This window comes from Heptranchias perlo, chromosome 9, assembly GCF_035084215.1.
Source record: "Heptranchias perlo isolate sHepPer1 chromosome 9, sHepPer1.hap1, whole genome shotgun sequence".
Taxonomy (NCBI): domain Eukaryota; kingdom Metazoa; phylum Chordata; class Chondrichthyes; order Hexanchiformes; family Hexanchidae; genus Heptranchias; species Heptranchias perlo.
In genome coordinates this window covers 38746122-38762609 of record NC_090333.1, presented here as the reverse complement: position 1 = coordinate 38762609, position 16488 = coordinate 38746122, and the positions used below count along the sequence as shown (strand labels likewise).

The following is a 16488-nucleotide window of genomic DNA, read 5'->3' as shown; positions in this document are numbered from 1 at the left end:
TAGAAAATATACTTCAAAGTAAAAACAAAAATAAGAATCAAATAAAATGTAATCCATTTGCAATTAAGATCAAATTACTTAAAAGTATAATCTTATAACCTCTGTTTTAATCTTTCCAAGCCTTTGAATGCACATTTAATAAAAATTGTAGCATGTTGATGAAAAGATGATATGAAGCACTTACATCTCTTCTGGGGAAGGTGCTCAGCAGTTTGTATTCATCCCTTGGGAAGCCTTTGGAAGCCACAAAATCAAAGACAACTTGGAGCCTGTTGCTTGCTAAGAAACGCCGTTCAAAGAATTCCCCACGCGGTGTTCTGATGCGTAGTTTGCTGACAAGTTCAGTGCTCTCCTCTCTTGGCTCTGGAGGTAATGATTGCTCAAGGGACAATCGAATAGCCTAGACAAATAAAGAAACAAAGAACCTGAGCATGCCCTCAAACACATGCAAGCCCTTAGGTCAACTTTCTCCTTTCTCCGCTGACCTTCAGGAAACAAATCATCAGGTCAAAGGATTCTCTTCACCCATTTTAATTATGGGAATTATTACATTACACCTCAAGATACACCAATTGTACAATTTATTGGAGATTTACTATGTACATGGAAAGTGCAATGAATTGTGACAATTTACTGAAATAGTCTAGCCATCTAATTTTTTTTTAAAAATAGGTTTGTAACTTGAAGGATGAAGACAGCTGTAATTGGTTTGTCTTTTCCGGTTATTAAGTATATTTTGCAGATCAGATACTGACAAAGTGAGTGGTTACAAATTAAATTAGGAACTTTGTAAAAATCCTTTCTCAATCCTGATCAAAGTTTGTGAAAAATCCCTTCCAATCTGATCTAGGTCTATTACTTGCGCTGTACTGCAATTAATTTATTCTTGCAATTAAACTTGATTCTTAATTATGAAATTAAATTAACGGCTACGTTAGATAGTAGAACAACAACAACTTGCATTAACAGAGTCTTAGCAAGAGAGTTAAGAGAGGAGACCAAAAGCTTGGTCAAAGAGACAGGCTTTCAGAAGGCTTTTGAAGGTGCAGGGAGGTAGAAAAAGTTTTAGGGAGGGAATTCCAATTGATACTGTCGAGGTGGCTGAAGGCTCAGCCACCAGTGGAAGGATGGGGTGGGGGGTGGTGGGAGGAAGTTGCACGGAAGACCAGAGTCAAAAGAATGGATGGGAACATAAGGCTGGAAGAGGTTGCGTAGGCAGGGTGAGGCAAGGCGATGGATGAATTTGAGGATGAGGATATTAAATTCAAAGTATAGAATTAGTGTAAGTCAGTGAGGACAAAGTGATGGACAAGTGACACTTAGTGCAGGACAGGATGTGAGTGATGGAGTTTTGGACAAGTTGGAGTTTATGGAGAGTGGAGTTCGGCAAGGAGGGCACTGCAGAAATCAAGCCTTTGGATAACTAATTTGTGAATAAGGTATTTGGCAGCGGTGGGGATGAAGTAGGGACAAAGATGGAAGTTAGTGGTCTTGTTGATGGGTAGGAGTATAGGATTTGAAGCTCAACTCTAGGTTGAGCAGCAGGTTGAGGTTGCGAACAGCCTGGTTCAACCTCAGTGAGCAACCAGAAGAGTGGAAGGGGGATAATGGAGCGAGTGCCGAGCGAGTGGAGGTTTTGGGAAGAGCTGAAAACGATAGTTTGGTTTTCTATATGTTCAATTGGAGGAATTTTTAGTTCATTCATGACAAAGTCAGCTAGGCAGTCCAAAAGCATAGAAGCAGTTGTGAGGTCAAGGGAGGTGATGGAGAGTTAGAGCTGGGTGTCATCAGCATAAATATTGAAGCTGATGTACAATGAAAGAAAGAATGAATGAATTAACGAACTTGATTTATATAGCACCTTTTACGACCTCAGGACGTCCCAAAGTACTTTACAGCCGATGAGGTACTTTTAAAGTGTAATATGAACATACGAATTAAGAGCAGGAGTAGGCCATTCGGCCCCTTGAGCCTGCTCTGCCATTTGATAAGATCATGGCTGATCTGATTGTGACCTCAACCCTACTTTCCCGTCTACCTACTATAACCTTTGACTCCCTTGTTAACAGGAATCTATCTAACTCAGCCTTAAAAATATTCAATGACCCTGCCTCCACCATTCTCTGGGGAAGGGAGTTCCACAGACTCACGAACCTCAGAGAAAAAATTTCTCATCTCAGTCTTTATTGGGAGACCCCTTATTTTTAAACTGTGGTCCCTAGTTCTAGTCTCTCCCACAACGGGAAAGATCCTCTCAGCGTCTACCCCTTCTAGTCCCCTCAGGATCTTATATGTTTCAATAAGATCACCTCTCATTCTTCTAAAATCCAATGTATAAAGGCCCAAATGTCCAACCTTTCCTCATAAGATAACCCATATAAATACAGTGGCTACAAGAGCAGGTCAGAGGCTGGGTATTCTGCAGCGAGTGATTCACCTCCTGGCTCCCCCAAAGCCTTTCCACCATCTACAAGGAACAAGTCAGGAGTGTGATGGAATACTCTCCATTTGCCTGGATGAGTGCAGCTCCAACAACACAAGAAGCTAGACACCATCCAGGACAAAGCAGCCCGTTTGATTGGCACCCCATCCACCACCCTAAACATTCACTACCTTCACCACCGGCGCACAGTGGCTGCAGTGTGTACCATCCACAGGATGCACTGCAGCAACTCGCCAAGGCTTCTTCGACAGCACCTCCCAAACCCACGACCTATACCATCTAGAAGGACAAGGACAAGGACAGCAGGCACATGGGAACAACACCACCTGCACGTTCCCTTCCAAGTCACACACCATCCCGACTTGGAAATATATCGCTGTTCCATCATTGCTGGGTCAAAATCCTGGAACTCCCTACCTAACAGCACTGTGGGAGAACCTTCACCACACGGACTGCAGCGGTTCAAGGCAGCGGCTCACCACCACCTTCTCAAGGGCAATTAGGGATGGGCAATAAATGCTGGCCTCGCCAGCGACGCCCACATAAACGAATAAAACAAAACCCCCACATCCCAGGAATCAGTTGAGTAAATCTTCTCTGAACCGCCTCCAAAGCAATTATGTCCTTTGTAATGTAGAAAACGCGGCAGCCAATTTGCTGCAAGGTCCAGGAAGGTCCCACAAACAGCAATGAGATAATGACCAGATAATCAGTTATTTTTTTTTGAGTCATTTTGGCTGAGGGATAAATATTGATATGTTTCTCCTCAGAGTTATAAGTTCATTCTGGACTTCATGCAAACCTTTCAAAAAAAAAACTATATATTATAAAAGACAAATTTTACAAGGTTCATATGAAATAGAGAATGGCTATATGTATAGGAATATTTATTGTTTCTTCTCCTTGCCACTGCCCCCTGCCTCCATCTGCATTCAGCCACTCCAAATCACATTCTCAGCTGCTGCTGGAGTGAGCTTCCTCCAATTTCCTGAATCCGACTGTGGAAGTAGAGCCAACTGAATAAATGGCAGCAGTTTATAAAAAGAATTAACCTGCTGCTTGCAGATCTCAGACTCTGGCCCTGCTCTTCCACCCCAGCTTCCAGTTTGGCCACTTATGCTGATATTTCGTTCCAGCATGCCCCCCCACCCCTCCCCCAAACTCCACTGGCCGCATTGGCACTGGCTTCAGAACAATAAAACTTCTACAACTGGCTGCTCCCACTTTCTTGCCCTGCTGGATGGTCCCTGGCTCAGCTGCGCAGGCCAATATCTTACCCCACCCACCCCTGCTGTGCAGCCCTGGCCCCAGCACAAAGACAGTCTTCTGCTGCACTGGCTGCGCCACATCTCCTCATTCCACAGCAATGGCCAATATCTCGGTACCAGCCCATAATACTCATTAAAGCAGAAGATATTAAGCCCAACAGTCTAAGCAGCCGCTCCTGATCTGGGACTTGGGTCCACTAGAAATATCAAGCACAGACATGGAGGGCTAGAACAAAATAGATGCACTATTTTAGTCCCACTTCTGCTCCCCACTCCCCTTTTCACACCTATCCACCCACCACCCTTCCACGTTGCCCGCTCTTGCATCCTTGCCCCTACCATTTTCTCATCTCTCCTCCCTCACCTCCCACCCATCCTTTACCTCTTTTCCTCCTGCCACCCTGCTCCTTCTTCCTCCTGTCCCTCCACTTCCTCCCACCTGCTCCTCTGCCCCATCCTCCCTTCCTCCCATTCAGGCTTACCATACTGTTGTCACTTGTTGCACTACAATGCAGTCACTTTTACCAAGCACTATCGCCTTCGATTCTTGTACTCACATATATACACGCAAACGCGCACATATATAGATACGCAAACGCGCACATATATAGATACGCAAACGCGCACATATATAGATACGCAAACGCACACATATATATGCATACACATGTATACATATACACAAGAAAAATCTTACATTCTCCTGACACATCCACAACTATTCAACACTATCACTGATGCTATTGAATATAAAGCATAGAGCTTATAATTGACAGAAATAAAGCAATTATCTTTTCAGGGAATAAAAATATCAGTAGCTCATTAAGCTTCTTTCCTGTTACATATAGTCAGTTCCCAATGTTACTATTCTCCAAGGCTTCTCAATATTACGTGAGTTAACAAAGAAGATTACCTAACAAGGGTACAACTTTGTTCATCAAAACAATTAGATTGATAATGTTAATAATACTAGGTAGAACAAATACCAAGCTGAATAAACATCCATTTGGCCACTAGAAAAACAAATAAAGGAAGATGCTTTATTCTTGCATAGAATATCTACAGCTGTATCTGAAAAATTAGCAACTGAACAGAGGTTGTGGGTAAGTGAACACTATTGTATGAGAAGCAACAAACTGTCGGCAAGGTCCAAACATCAAAAAAATAAGCAGCAGACTTATTGTTAGTAAACAGCAAAAGCTTTTTAAAGTCCATTTCTGCAGGTAAACATCTCAGATTACACTGGCTTTTTAATAAGCAAATTCATTCAGCCACATTGAAAATTTGGCCCAAATGATTACAGAAGGCATATTGAGGTCCATAACTGAGGTTTCAGATGTCAAAACTACATTACTTGTGGGGGTAATCCAACTAGGCCCAATTGCACATAAATATACTGATAAATAGCCATAGATCCATAATCCAAATAAAAATGTTTCATTTGTGTTTTAACTAAGAGGAAATGTAAGATAATTACATTTTGTAACCATTCAAAATGGTTTCTGCAAAGCAGTAACAAAAAATGTGCAGTATAACTGCAGATGAACTGGTGTAATTTGGGGATTTGCTGTTTGGTATTAAACCATATTGAGGAGTCAAAATCCCTTCAGCTTTGCACCAGCTGCAAAACAAAGCCAACTTTAAAGTTTAACAAGAACTCACGCAGCCTTCTTCTTACTATTTGATAATCAGCTCTTTATCAACATTAAAATTTCTTTTGGACCCTGGCAAGCAGAGCTCTGCATTTGTTTAAGAAATAATATACAGACCTCTGCTTTTACCTAAATTGGTTTCCACATTCACCTGAGGAAGGAGGAAGCCTCCGAAAGCTTGTGGATTTTAAAATAAAATTGTTGGACTATAACTTGGTGTTGTAAAATTGTTTACAATTTACCTAAATTGACAGCATTGCAGTTGGACTGTATGACTCAATGCTGTTGCTCACGTCACTTTCAAACCAGTTTAAAAGTGAGAGGTGCACTATTTGTGTATTAATGACCAATTATCTTCATGTTCTGAGCAGTTCTGGATAACTGATCTGCCCCTTCCCTGGCCTTGTAACACGAAGGCCAATTGTAGCTTTACCCACATGCTACCTTGTGAAGATCAGCTAACTCAGGGATTGAATCGGAATCCTCCTGGTTAAGGTTCTGAACGACACAACATGGTTTATATACCTACTGAACAAGGGGAAATTGAAGATTGTTTTGAAACTCTGTCACTGATTATCAATGTAAGTTTTGTGATTGGAGTCTACAACCTGTGTCACAATGGCCATTAATGTGACTAATTTGTGACACTGTACTATGCAGAGAGATACAGATACACAAATCACTAGAAGTAGTGACAGAGATTAAAAAGGCCACAAAAGTCAAACCAAGCACTTGGGTTCATTTCTAGAGGGATAGAATTGAAAAGCAGAGTCGTTATGTTAAATGAAAAGCAAAATACTGCAGATGCTGGAAATCTGAAATAAAAACAGAAAATGCTGGAAATACTCAGCAAGTCAGACAGCATCTGTGGAGAAAGAAACAGAGTTAACGTTTCAGGTCGATGACCTTTAGTCAGAAGTTATGTTAAACTTGTATAGAGCCTTGGTTAGACCACACTTGGAGTACTGTGCACAGTTCTGGTCTCCAAATTATAAAAAGGGGATAGAGGCATTGGAGAAGGCGCACAAAAAATCCACAGGGATGATACCAGAATTGAGAGGATATACTTATCAGGAAAGGCTAAACAGGCTGGGGCTCTTTTCTCTAGAAAAGAGAAGGCTGACGGGTGACCTGGTAGAAGTCTCTAAGATAATGATAGGGTAGACAGAGAAAATGTTACCACCTGAGGGGGAGTCCAAAACTAGAGTTCATAAATATAAGAGAGTCACTAATAAATCCAATAGGGAATGCAGGAGAAACTTCTTTACCCAAAGTGTGGGACGAAACTGGAACATGCTACCACAAGGAGTAGTTGAGGCAAATAGAATAGATGCATTTAAGGGGAAGCTAGGTAAGCACACGAGGGAGAAAGGAACAGAAGAATATGCTGATAAGGTTAGATGAAATAGGGAGGGAGGTGGCTGATGTGGAGCATAAACGCCAGCACAGACCAGCTGGGCCGAATGGCCTGTTTCTGTGCTGTGCATTCGATGTAACAGTGTGAAAACAAGATGGTTTAAGTTACATTTACGCATAAAAATCAATTCAACTGCTTTGTTTTGGCAGGTCAGAAAATATAAATAACATTATATGTAACTGAGAAAAATTATTTACCGTTAAATTATGTCAGCTGGCATGAGAAATATTAAACTTAAGGTTAATTATTGGTGAGATTGGTGGAAGCCACTGGCTGTTGAAGAGGTTTATCCACAATTAATATATTATAATTCAGAGCATGGAGTTCTCCTTCAGGATGTTCACATTAAAACATTAAGCAAGTTCCTTCATGAAACACTGTGGACAATTACCGGGGCACTCTTCTTTGGAGAAGCCGATATAAAATCTCATCAGAAAATATAACTACAAGGTATAATTATAAATACCCAAGCATATTCCAAAAATGATCCCTTTTTAAACTATACATTAAATTACAAGTTTCCAAAGCTGAAAGCAGGTATGGAGTGAGTCAAATTAAAAATCCAAATTGCTTTTCACTAGCTCAACTAAAACTTTTTTTTTTACATTTTTCATAGGGTTCAGAATTGCAATACTCTCAGCTTAATGTAGCTTTAAAAAAACAAGATCAGTCAAGATATAACCTGCTGAACTTCTGGATTTTAGCTTTAAATACTGAATTGTATTTGCATACTAATTTATTTTACTCTTCTATTCTAACAATTAAAAACAATATTTTGTCCTAATTTCTTTCCAACAGGTTTCTATCCAGTTCATTTAATGCCCCTTTTCTTCACAGATTTAACCAATGTGATTTTTGTTATGCAATGATGGCATCAGATTTTTTTTTAAAGTGAGGCTGGATGGTGAAAGGTTAGAACATTATCCTTTATCTCTAGCTCAGACTTGAATAGATGTTGCTTGTAAAGGGTCCGAAATGAAATGAATTCTCAATTCAGGTGTGGGTAGAAAGGAGTTCATAGCCAAAACTGCTCACACCTCACCACAAATTGCCAATTTTATTCAGAAAGACTATAAGGATTGTTGATTTGGGAACCTGAAAGATTCGCATTGTGCAGATAGAGGGTGCAATTCTGAGGTATTCTGGCATATACTCTGAGCTACGGTACAGGTCTACAAGCACTGGGTGCCCTACAGTACTGCACCCAAGTAAGTGGCTCTTATTTATGTGCGCGCTTTTAATAGTGAGTACCAACAGCCTATTTGACTAGCAGCATCACAGCTGATTCTGACCCTGTCCGCGTCTAACCTAACCTCAATATACACAAATTTACAGCAGGGATATAAATCAAGAACTGAACTGTCATTGATTTTCCCCTCCCTAACTCTGTTCTGAGGCCAACCATAGCATACCTACCACTGCCTTGGCAGAGATCAGCTAACTCAGCACAGGCCAGGGATTGAATCTGGGACTTTTCTAACCTGTATGCTCACTAAGCCCTCCATGACCTTGCCCCACATAATCTCTAATCCTCGCACGGCTCCCGCTTGTGCATTCCCTCCTCCTTTTGCCCCATCACTGGCAGCGGAACCTCTAGCTGATTCAGTCCTCCTCTCTGGAACTCTCTTCAGCAATGCTTCGACATCTCAATGCACCTTTAAAAATCTTCTTAAAACTCATCTCTTCAACCAAATCTTTAGTCACCATTCCCAATCTCTCCCTTCCTGGCTTGGTGCTCGTATTCTTATGCTTATTTGTGAAGCAACTTGGGGTATTTCTTCACGAATAAATGCAAGTTGTTGTTAGCTCTGTAGTTATATTGACACATGGCTTGGAGATAATTATTCATGTGCCTGCTAAACAAAATAGTGTGTGGTTGCAGAAAATGGCTCTGGGAGGGGTGTGGGGAAGAAGAGATACACAAGATACATCACTGATGATAATTTAATTAATTTTAAGACCGTAGTTTAATATAAACCACAATCATACAATTAAAGAGTACTCCGCGACTTTCAGAACACAAATTATATACACTAGTAAATTACCGGTGAGAACACTCATGGTAAGTTTACAAGGCAGCTGCAGGTGAAGGAAAAGGTCAAGGTAAAGTGGAGTTTGAGTGATTAATGATCTTGGTGAGGAGTTGGGTGGATGGTGGTCAATGGATGAGGATTGCGGTGTTGGAGTAGGGGTTGGGCAGTGGGAAGTTTTGTAGGTGATGAGCTTAGTGGATTTTCAGTAGATGGGGAGCAGTGGTTTGTTGAGCTCAAGCTTTAGGTTTAGGAGGTGCAGCAGCTGTCAGGATCACCTGATCAAGCCAGAAGTGAAGAGTTTCTGAGCTGAAGAGTCTGGAGAGTTTAAACACTGATTTCTACACCTGGAAAACACTTCCTAAAGCATTTTTGTTTTTATTTTTAAACTACAAATAACTGCAGTTGCTTTGGACTGCTTTTGACGGGATTAGTCCACCAACATATTTGCAAACGTCTCCCCACCCACAGCCAGGGCTTCTCAAGAGAAGGTCGGGCATTCCCCATGAGTATACCATTGTATGCTATTATTATAGAGGAGGAGGGGAGTAGCACTGGATGGAGCTAAGGTGAGACAGACAACACTTAAGGAGGGTGCAGCACAGCAGGTATTACCCTCACATCGAATATACAGGCATCACAGGTCTTGTGTGGACCTTTCTGACGAGTTATGCATAAGTAAAGTGCGCATTACTAAAGGGACAATTGGACATCCCTGTGATCTGCTGCAAGATGACCTCAAGTCTTGCTTGTCTGCCCGCACTGCTCTCTCAGTGGTTATGAAGATGACCACCAGCCTCAAATTCTATGGCACAGGGTCATTTCAGGCAGCCAGGGGCCATTTATGTGAGATCAGCCAGGGTGCAGTGTGACATGGATTCACTGACTTTGGCATTAGAGTAAGGCAGAAACAAGATAGGGGCGCTACAGCTTTATGGGGTTTCTAGCTTCCTTGAGGTCCAGGGTGCAATCGATGGCACCCACTTTATTTTAAGGGTGTCCACAGAACACCCCCTCAACAACGTCGACCGGAAGGGCTTCCACTCCCTCAGTCTCCAGATTGCGTGTGACAACCATCATAGGATCTTACACGTCAATGCCTGATCTTCAGGAAGTTGCTATGATGCCTTCATCCGTCATAATTTGGCGCCCCACGACCTCTTCAGGGAAGAGAATCAAATCAACAGATGACTTCTGGGTGACAAATCTTAACTCCTTTCTCCCATGTCTAATGATTCCAATAAGAGTCGCCCGAGCAGCAGCAGAGGAGCGCATGCCTCAACTAGACTGGTCATTGAGAGCACCATTGGGGTTTTAAAAACACGCTTTCACTGCATGAATCGGTTGGGAGCGGTACTGTAGTATGCTCCAGATTGGGTGTCAAGAATAATTAAAGTCTGCTGTGCCATTCCCAACTTCGCACTTCAGGAAGGACTGGACTTCGACATGACTGATGAGAAGGCCCTTTCTCAGTTGAAACCAAGACTACACAATAACAGCACACAGAGAAGTCCTCAGTGACTGCTGAAAAGGGCATGAGAACATAAGTCATCTATGAAGTCTTCTCTTCTGTGCAATTCAGTTTACCTTCTACACCCCAGCCTGAATTCCTTCTCCCCTGCTAGCAAATAAAAACATTCCCTCAAACCATTACCCGTCCTACCACATGGTAACATATTAGCCCTCTTTGCTCCTACATGAGCGCAGCAGTAATCATTACCTGAATGAATATATCAGCACCAAATGAGTTAAGCTTTTGCTGTATGACTGTAACCTCCAGGAATGACAAAGCACCCTGTCGGTGCACATTCTATTTTAATAGAATAATTGTGAAGTGAATACAATTACCCTACTCTTTGCTAACACTGTGCTTCCCCTTGGTGCCTACATGTACCTTTTCTATCACTGATTCTAATGCTTGTTATGAGTGCCACCTGCGGGCCAGGATTCTGGGAGGTGGTTGGGTCCTCCTGCTGTATAGAAGGGTCAAGGGACCTAGGTGGCCTTCGTCTCATAAAAGCTTGCTCCTGGGCAGATTAGTATCACCTCCGTATATTCCACTGACATAGCGCTGTGAGGGAGATGGGTGGATGCCCGACACGTACTGTTGTTCTGAGAAATGGCAGTATTATTTTGCTGCGACACAAGGTGGCTTAATCCTCATCATCCGGGGTGGGGAGTTGAGATATTTAGAGTTGGGGGAGCTCTATCTGGTGGCCGGCCTGTGGTGGGCATTGTGCCAGAATTTGATTGGCATGAATATATATGAGGTTAAGGCACATGAGAGTTGAAGTAAGAGATGGCTGTTAAGGTGGATGAAGGGGTTTTAGAATTATGCATGCAAATAATTGCTGAGAGGGGAACTGGGTAGCCATAATGCAAGATGTCGAGTTGAGAATCCCCTTTAACTAGGCAGCATTGTGAAGAGTTAGTTGTGCAAGTGTTGCTTTAAGAGAGTGAAGAGTGTTCTTGTGCCCAGAATGGGCAAGGAAGAAAAGGGGGGGGGATTTCAGTGTGTTACCTTGCCTGCCCTGCTGAGGATGTAGAACTTTGTGGAACTGTTCTGCAGTCCTGGAAGTAAGGGAGTTGGCAGTCAGTGCCAGTGACATCTCTCTCCAGGTGGCATGAATAATAATTCTGGGTGGCTTGATGGCACCCACACCCAGGAGTCAATTTCTGCTGCCTTCAATGCCACCCAGGAGGGTCTGAAGTTCTGAATCAGTGAAGTTCCCCATTGTTTTTCCTCTGGCGTGATGCCATCCTCTGCTGCCTCTTGGTGCTGATATTACCATACTTGAAAAGTATGATAAAAATATTGATATTGATGAAGTTATATAAGTGGTGAGAGAGACAAACATTCTTCTTTTCTTATTTGGTTATCCCCATGTCTGCTGAATTGTGCACGCATGTTTTTAAAAGCCGCATGAGTTTACATGCTGTTCAGCTATTTACACGGGTTTTACGCCAATGCCTAATCCAATGGGTGTGCCAATGAGCAGACTCAAGACACCTACGTGTAACTCCCTCAATTGCCATTGGAGGCGCAACTCTTATTTTTAAAAAAAAGGTGCAACAGTGATGTAATTCACTGAGGAAATTCCCCCTATAGGTTGACATTGTAAATGTTGATGTACAAATTTCCATTATAAATGTTGGCAGAGGAAATGTCCATGTTGATATAAAAATATTACTCAAAATTGTGACGCAGAAAGTAAGGTTTGTGGACAGGAAGTGCATATGGGCACAAGACTTTTAGTTATAGATACAGAGACACACACACGCACGTACATACATATATAAATTATATATAGATTAGTAAGTCTTCTGTGGCATGAACTGGGGTGGGGGGTTGGGGGAAGAACATTCGGGTGAGGAATGGAGTGCAGGGATAGGCAGCAGTAAAAAATGTAATTAATTGCACTTGGTTTTTCGAAAAGGAACGGGAAGCCAGAAGGAGTGGCCGGAGAACAAAGCAAGAGAGCTTGGGAGAGGAAGGAGAGCAATTGGAACTCAGAGATTGGGAATCAGATTTACGGCACGTGGGAGAGCAGGAACCAGATTAATGAAACAGGTGAATAGAAATGTCATGAATTTGAGGTGGAGCCAAAGTGAGAGGATCAAGATTGAGCATTACTGAAAAAACAACATAAAAATACAGACAAATGTAAAGTAAAATTATTTGAAAATAGTTCATGGAGGAAATCATTGAATTAAAACCTAAAAATTGTAAACTAATCTTACAAATCTGTTCATCCATAACACAAATGTTGAGTACATAAAAAAGTGTTTTCCAACACAGCTGGGGAATGGTAGAAGGTCGCGCATGCCATTCTCAGAGTGGAAACTCATGCTCCCGGGTGTCATGCTGCCTAAGAGGAACAAAAATAGGCTTTGCTCGGGAGGGTAGGGAAATTTGTGTTAGGCAGAACAGAAAGGCTAAACAATTTGGGACCTGGCCGTGCAGGAAAAGAAATAGGGAATAATACTGAACAATTATTTAAAAATAGAAAGCTAAAAGTAAAAAAAAAACAACTGCCTTGTGTTCTTGTGGGGACCCAATTGATCTATACTGCCTCGTGTTTAGCATCAGTAACGTTACAAGCTCTACAAAATATTCTAGGCTCCACACAACGTTACAGATACAAAAATAATCATGAATGCTTCAAGTGGTGACTAAAGTGGCCTAGAAAACTATGCAATAACAGTATTTCTCAACATTTCTCTTGTTAATTACAATTTAAAAGAATAAGTACTGTCTAGGAAACATTTTAATCAAGCTCAAACACATATTTGCAGCAATGACAGAGTTCAACTTTTTTTTAAATGATGCAATTATGTTGCCATCATCAACAGGCTGACTGCTCACACGTCCCAGCTACTACAATATTCTCCAATTGTTCACAAAAGCACTAGAATGGAAGATTGCCATTAAATTCTTTTTTGCAACAATGCCATTAACAGTCATGACCTCCATTTGTACTGTCCTAAAAACAGATGTTTGCTTGCTCCCTGTGATTATTTTATAAGAACTGATGCATATAACTAATAGAAATTCAGAAGGGTCCAACTGGTTTGTTGAGTTTTGAACAAGGTCGCACCTGACTGATAAGTAATGAGGATATTTGTTTTCCATTGAGTGGACCTCCTGAACCAAATAATTGATTAAACACAAATTAAATCACCTGTTTGTCAATCCTGGGAGTGAGACATTGCATTTTCCACCTCTTAAAACAAATCTTAAATTTGCCTCCCTTTATTGTCAATAATTTGTGAATCAGAAGATAATTTTACATGTTGACCTCAGTAGTCGTATTACATTCAATTGTGTTAACAAATAAGTTAAACTGATTCGATACAGAACACATCGGCCCCGACATTAACAGGGAGGCGGGGAGGGAGCGGGTCGTAGAGGCTGGGAAACCTGGAAATGCAGGTAACCAGGTGGTCCTGCCGAATCTAACGGCAGGATCTCATTTAAATTTTTTGTCTGTTTCCCAGCTGGCAGCCAGAGGGGCTGGCTGGCTGTCGAGCCGGGGAGTGGAGTGGAGTGGAGTGGAGGGAGAGATCGATCGTGGGTGGGACACACACATGTGCAAGCACACAACGCAGAGGGCTGGCGTATATGAAGGCGGGCTGGGGAGGAGATCGCGGGACCGGGTTGTGGGGAGGGGGGAGGGGGAAATGGCACATCATGAGAGTCACTGAGGAGAATGGGGGTGGGGGGGCATCGGATTGCGGGAAGGGGGGGATCTGATCGCGCAAGGGAGAGTCCGATCGCGGGGTGGGTCCGATCGCAGGGAGGGAAGCAGGTTTGTTTGGGGGGCCGAGGAGGGGGAAGCACTGCTGCTCCTCCTGGACGACAGCAGCGTTGGAAAGACATTTACCTGCTGGATCTGGCAGTTCTTGCCTCCCTTCAGCTGCCAGGTTTCCCAAGCCCTGGAAACCTGGCTCGTCACCATTAAATTTAAAACTGTGGTAAAATTTGAGGCAGGCAGCCTCATTAAAATATTTAAATTAAGGACTTTCCTTTGGAGAGCAAGTTAGTCGCCGCCCCCCAATCTGCCTCCATTAAAACCGGAAGTGGGCGCGTTGGAGGCGGGTTTCTGATTTCAAAATTTTAAACCAACCCCCCCCTCCATCCTGGGGTGTTAAAATTCCCCCCATCAAATCCAAAATCCTACAGGTATTTTTTTTTTATTAGTAAAATGATTTACAAAAGATCATATTTTTTAGTAATTATCAACATAGTGTGACCTTCAGTAGTATTGCTTCTATATTTTGCCACTTACTTGTATAATACAATATTTCATTTATGCTGAAAATAGTGAAAAAGTGGGTTATTTCACCACAAAAGAAAAACTGACTGAATCATTCACTGTGAGCAATCTCATGGGAGATCTGGTTTATAAAATAGTCACACAGCTACTTCAACCTTATATAGACCATCCAGAGAAAGGGAGACTTCCCTTCACACAATTTGTTGGGAGAGGGTGGGGAAATCCTCAAAATTCCAGTGAAACGATATGGCAAAAGGTCCACAAGAAATCTCCCCTCAGATAATGAAGCAAGTGTTTTACTGACACTTTCTTGCAAAATAAAGTGGTATTCAGTTCTCAGTATATTCAAATAAAAAGGCAGTGACTGTAACTAGAATACGACAAAATGTAACAATTGCACATAATCTAGGAAAGCACTTCAGTGTATTACTGAGGGAATGGTGCACTGTCGAAAGTGACCTCGTCTACCCATTCAGTGGACAGAAAAGAACTCAAGGCACAAAGAGCAGGCAAGTTCTCCTGGTGTGCTGACCAATCCCTCAACCAACAGATTACCTGGCCATCATCTCATTGCTGTTTTTGGGGCTTTGCTGTGTACAAATTAGCTGGCGTGTTTCAACTTTACAACGGTGACTGCACTTCAAAAGTACTTAACTGGCTGCAATGTGCTTTGGGACGTCCTGAGGTTGTAAAAGGTGCTATAGTAATGCAAATTCACTCATTCTTCTAACAATAGTGAGTCAGAAGGGTCTGCACAGGATGATTCACAGAGCACAAGTGAGCGGCAGCATGGGGCAAGAGGAAAGATCAGCTCAAAAAATGGCTCACTGGAGGGCAGGAGCCAGCAACTGCTGAATGTATTGGACTGCCTGCCAGGGAGCTACTACAACACATCGGAGATGGCAAAGGAGTCCATTACCAACTAATGTGGTGCTTGGTATTGACATAGGCTCCCGATTTGCAGATTAAAAAGGCCTATCGTCTGACACAGGTTTGTACTCCGGCCATCCAGTGGTTGGCTCTGGTGAAGATAAAGATGGCCACACCTTCAGCAGGAACGTGGTGGTAAGTCATTCCCCACTATTTTCGGGACATTACCACCCCGCTTCCATTAGGTGGGAGGCTCACAATATTCCCCTATGTGTGGAGATGCCTTCTGTAGCTAGTAAACCTGCAATGTCAGGTGGCATGTAAATCAATGTTGGTCTTTGGGCACATGCAGTTTATTCAAGGATGGAAGGACTGGGACAGATATTGGACATGACTGTTAATGCAGTGGAGCAGGGAATGTCTAGCTGAAGCACTGCTGCAGAACAGCTCTTGCTACAGGTGGTTGGAGCCCTCCCTCTTCCTCGCCATCTTCATCATCAGTGTTCTCTCTCATCACGCTGAAGCAGTCGCTCTTCCTGGTGTCTATTGCAGGAAGCCACCAGACCTGTCCAGGCAATGGAATCGTTGCTCGAGGACGCCAATGCTCTGCTCAATGAGGGCTCTAGTTGAGCCATGAAACTGATTGTCGCGCAGTTCAGCCACTGGGCATGGGTTCCTGAGAGGAATGATGAGTCAAATGTGCAGAAAATAGCCCTTTTCCCCAAGCAACCAGCCTCTCACTTGCTGTGCAGGATCAATGAGTGAGATGCGCTGCTGATTACACGAGTTGCACATTAATGGAGTGTAAGCCCTTGTGATTCATAAAGTGGAGATGCCGGTGATGGACTGGGGTTGACAATTGTAAACAATTTTACAACACCAAGTTATAGTCCAACAAATTTATTTTAAATTCCACAAGCTTTCGGAGGCTTCCTCCTTCCTCAGGTGAACGGTGTGGAAATGACATTTTCGAATCCTTCGCATTTGAAAATCACAGAACAATGCCTGGTGATTACTGCCCGTTGCTAAGG

At 42.6% G+C, this 16488-nt stretch overlaps 1 protein-coding gene across 2 annotated transcripts in view; it reads right to left on the bottom strand.

Annotated features, from left to right (window-relative positions):
- Positions 1–16488, bottom strand: part of faf1 (Fas (TNFRSF6) associated factor 1) — a 292563-nt gene that overhangs the window by 22604 nt on the left and 253471 nt on the right. For both annotated transcript variants that reach the window (XR_010963860.1, XM_067990236.1), the window contains exon 18: positions 185–400. Coding sequence is in view for 1 of the 2 variants with exons in the window: in XM_067990236.1 (XP_067846337.1) it covers positions 185–400 (216 nt within the window). In the remaining variant the exon portion in view is untranslated. The remainder of the gene's footprint in view (positions 1–184; positions 401–16488) is intronic.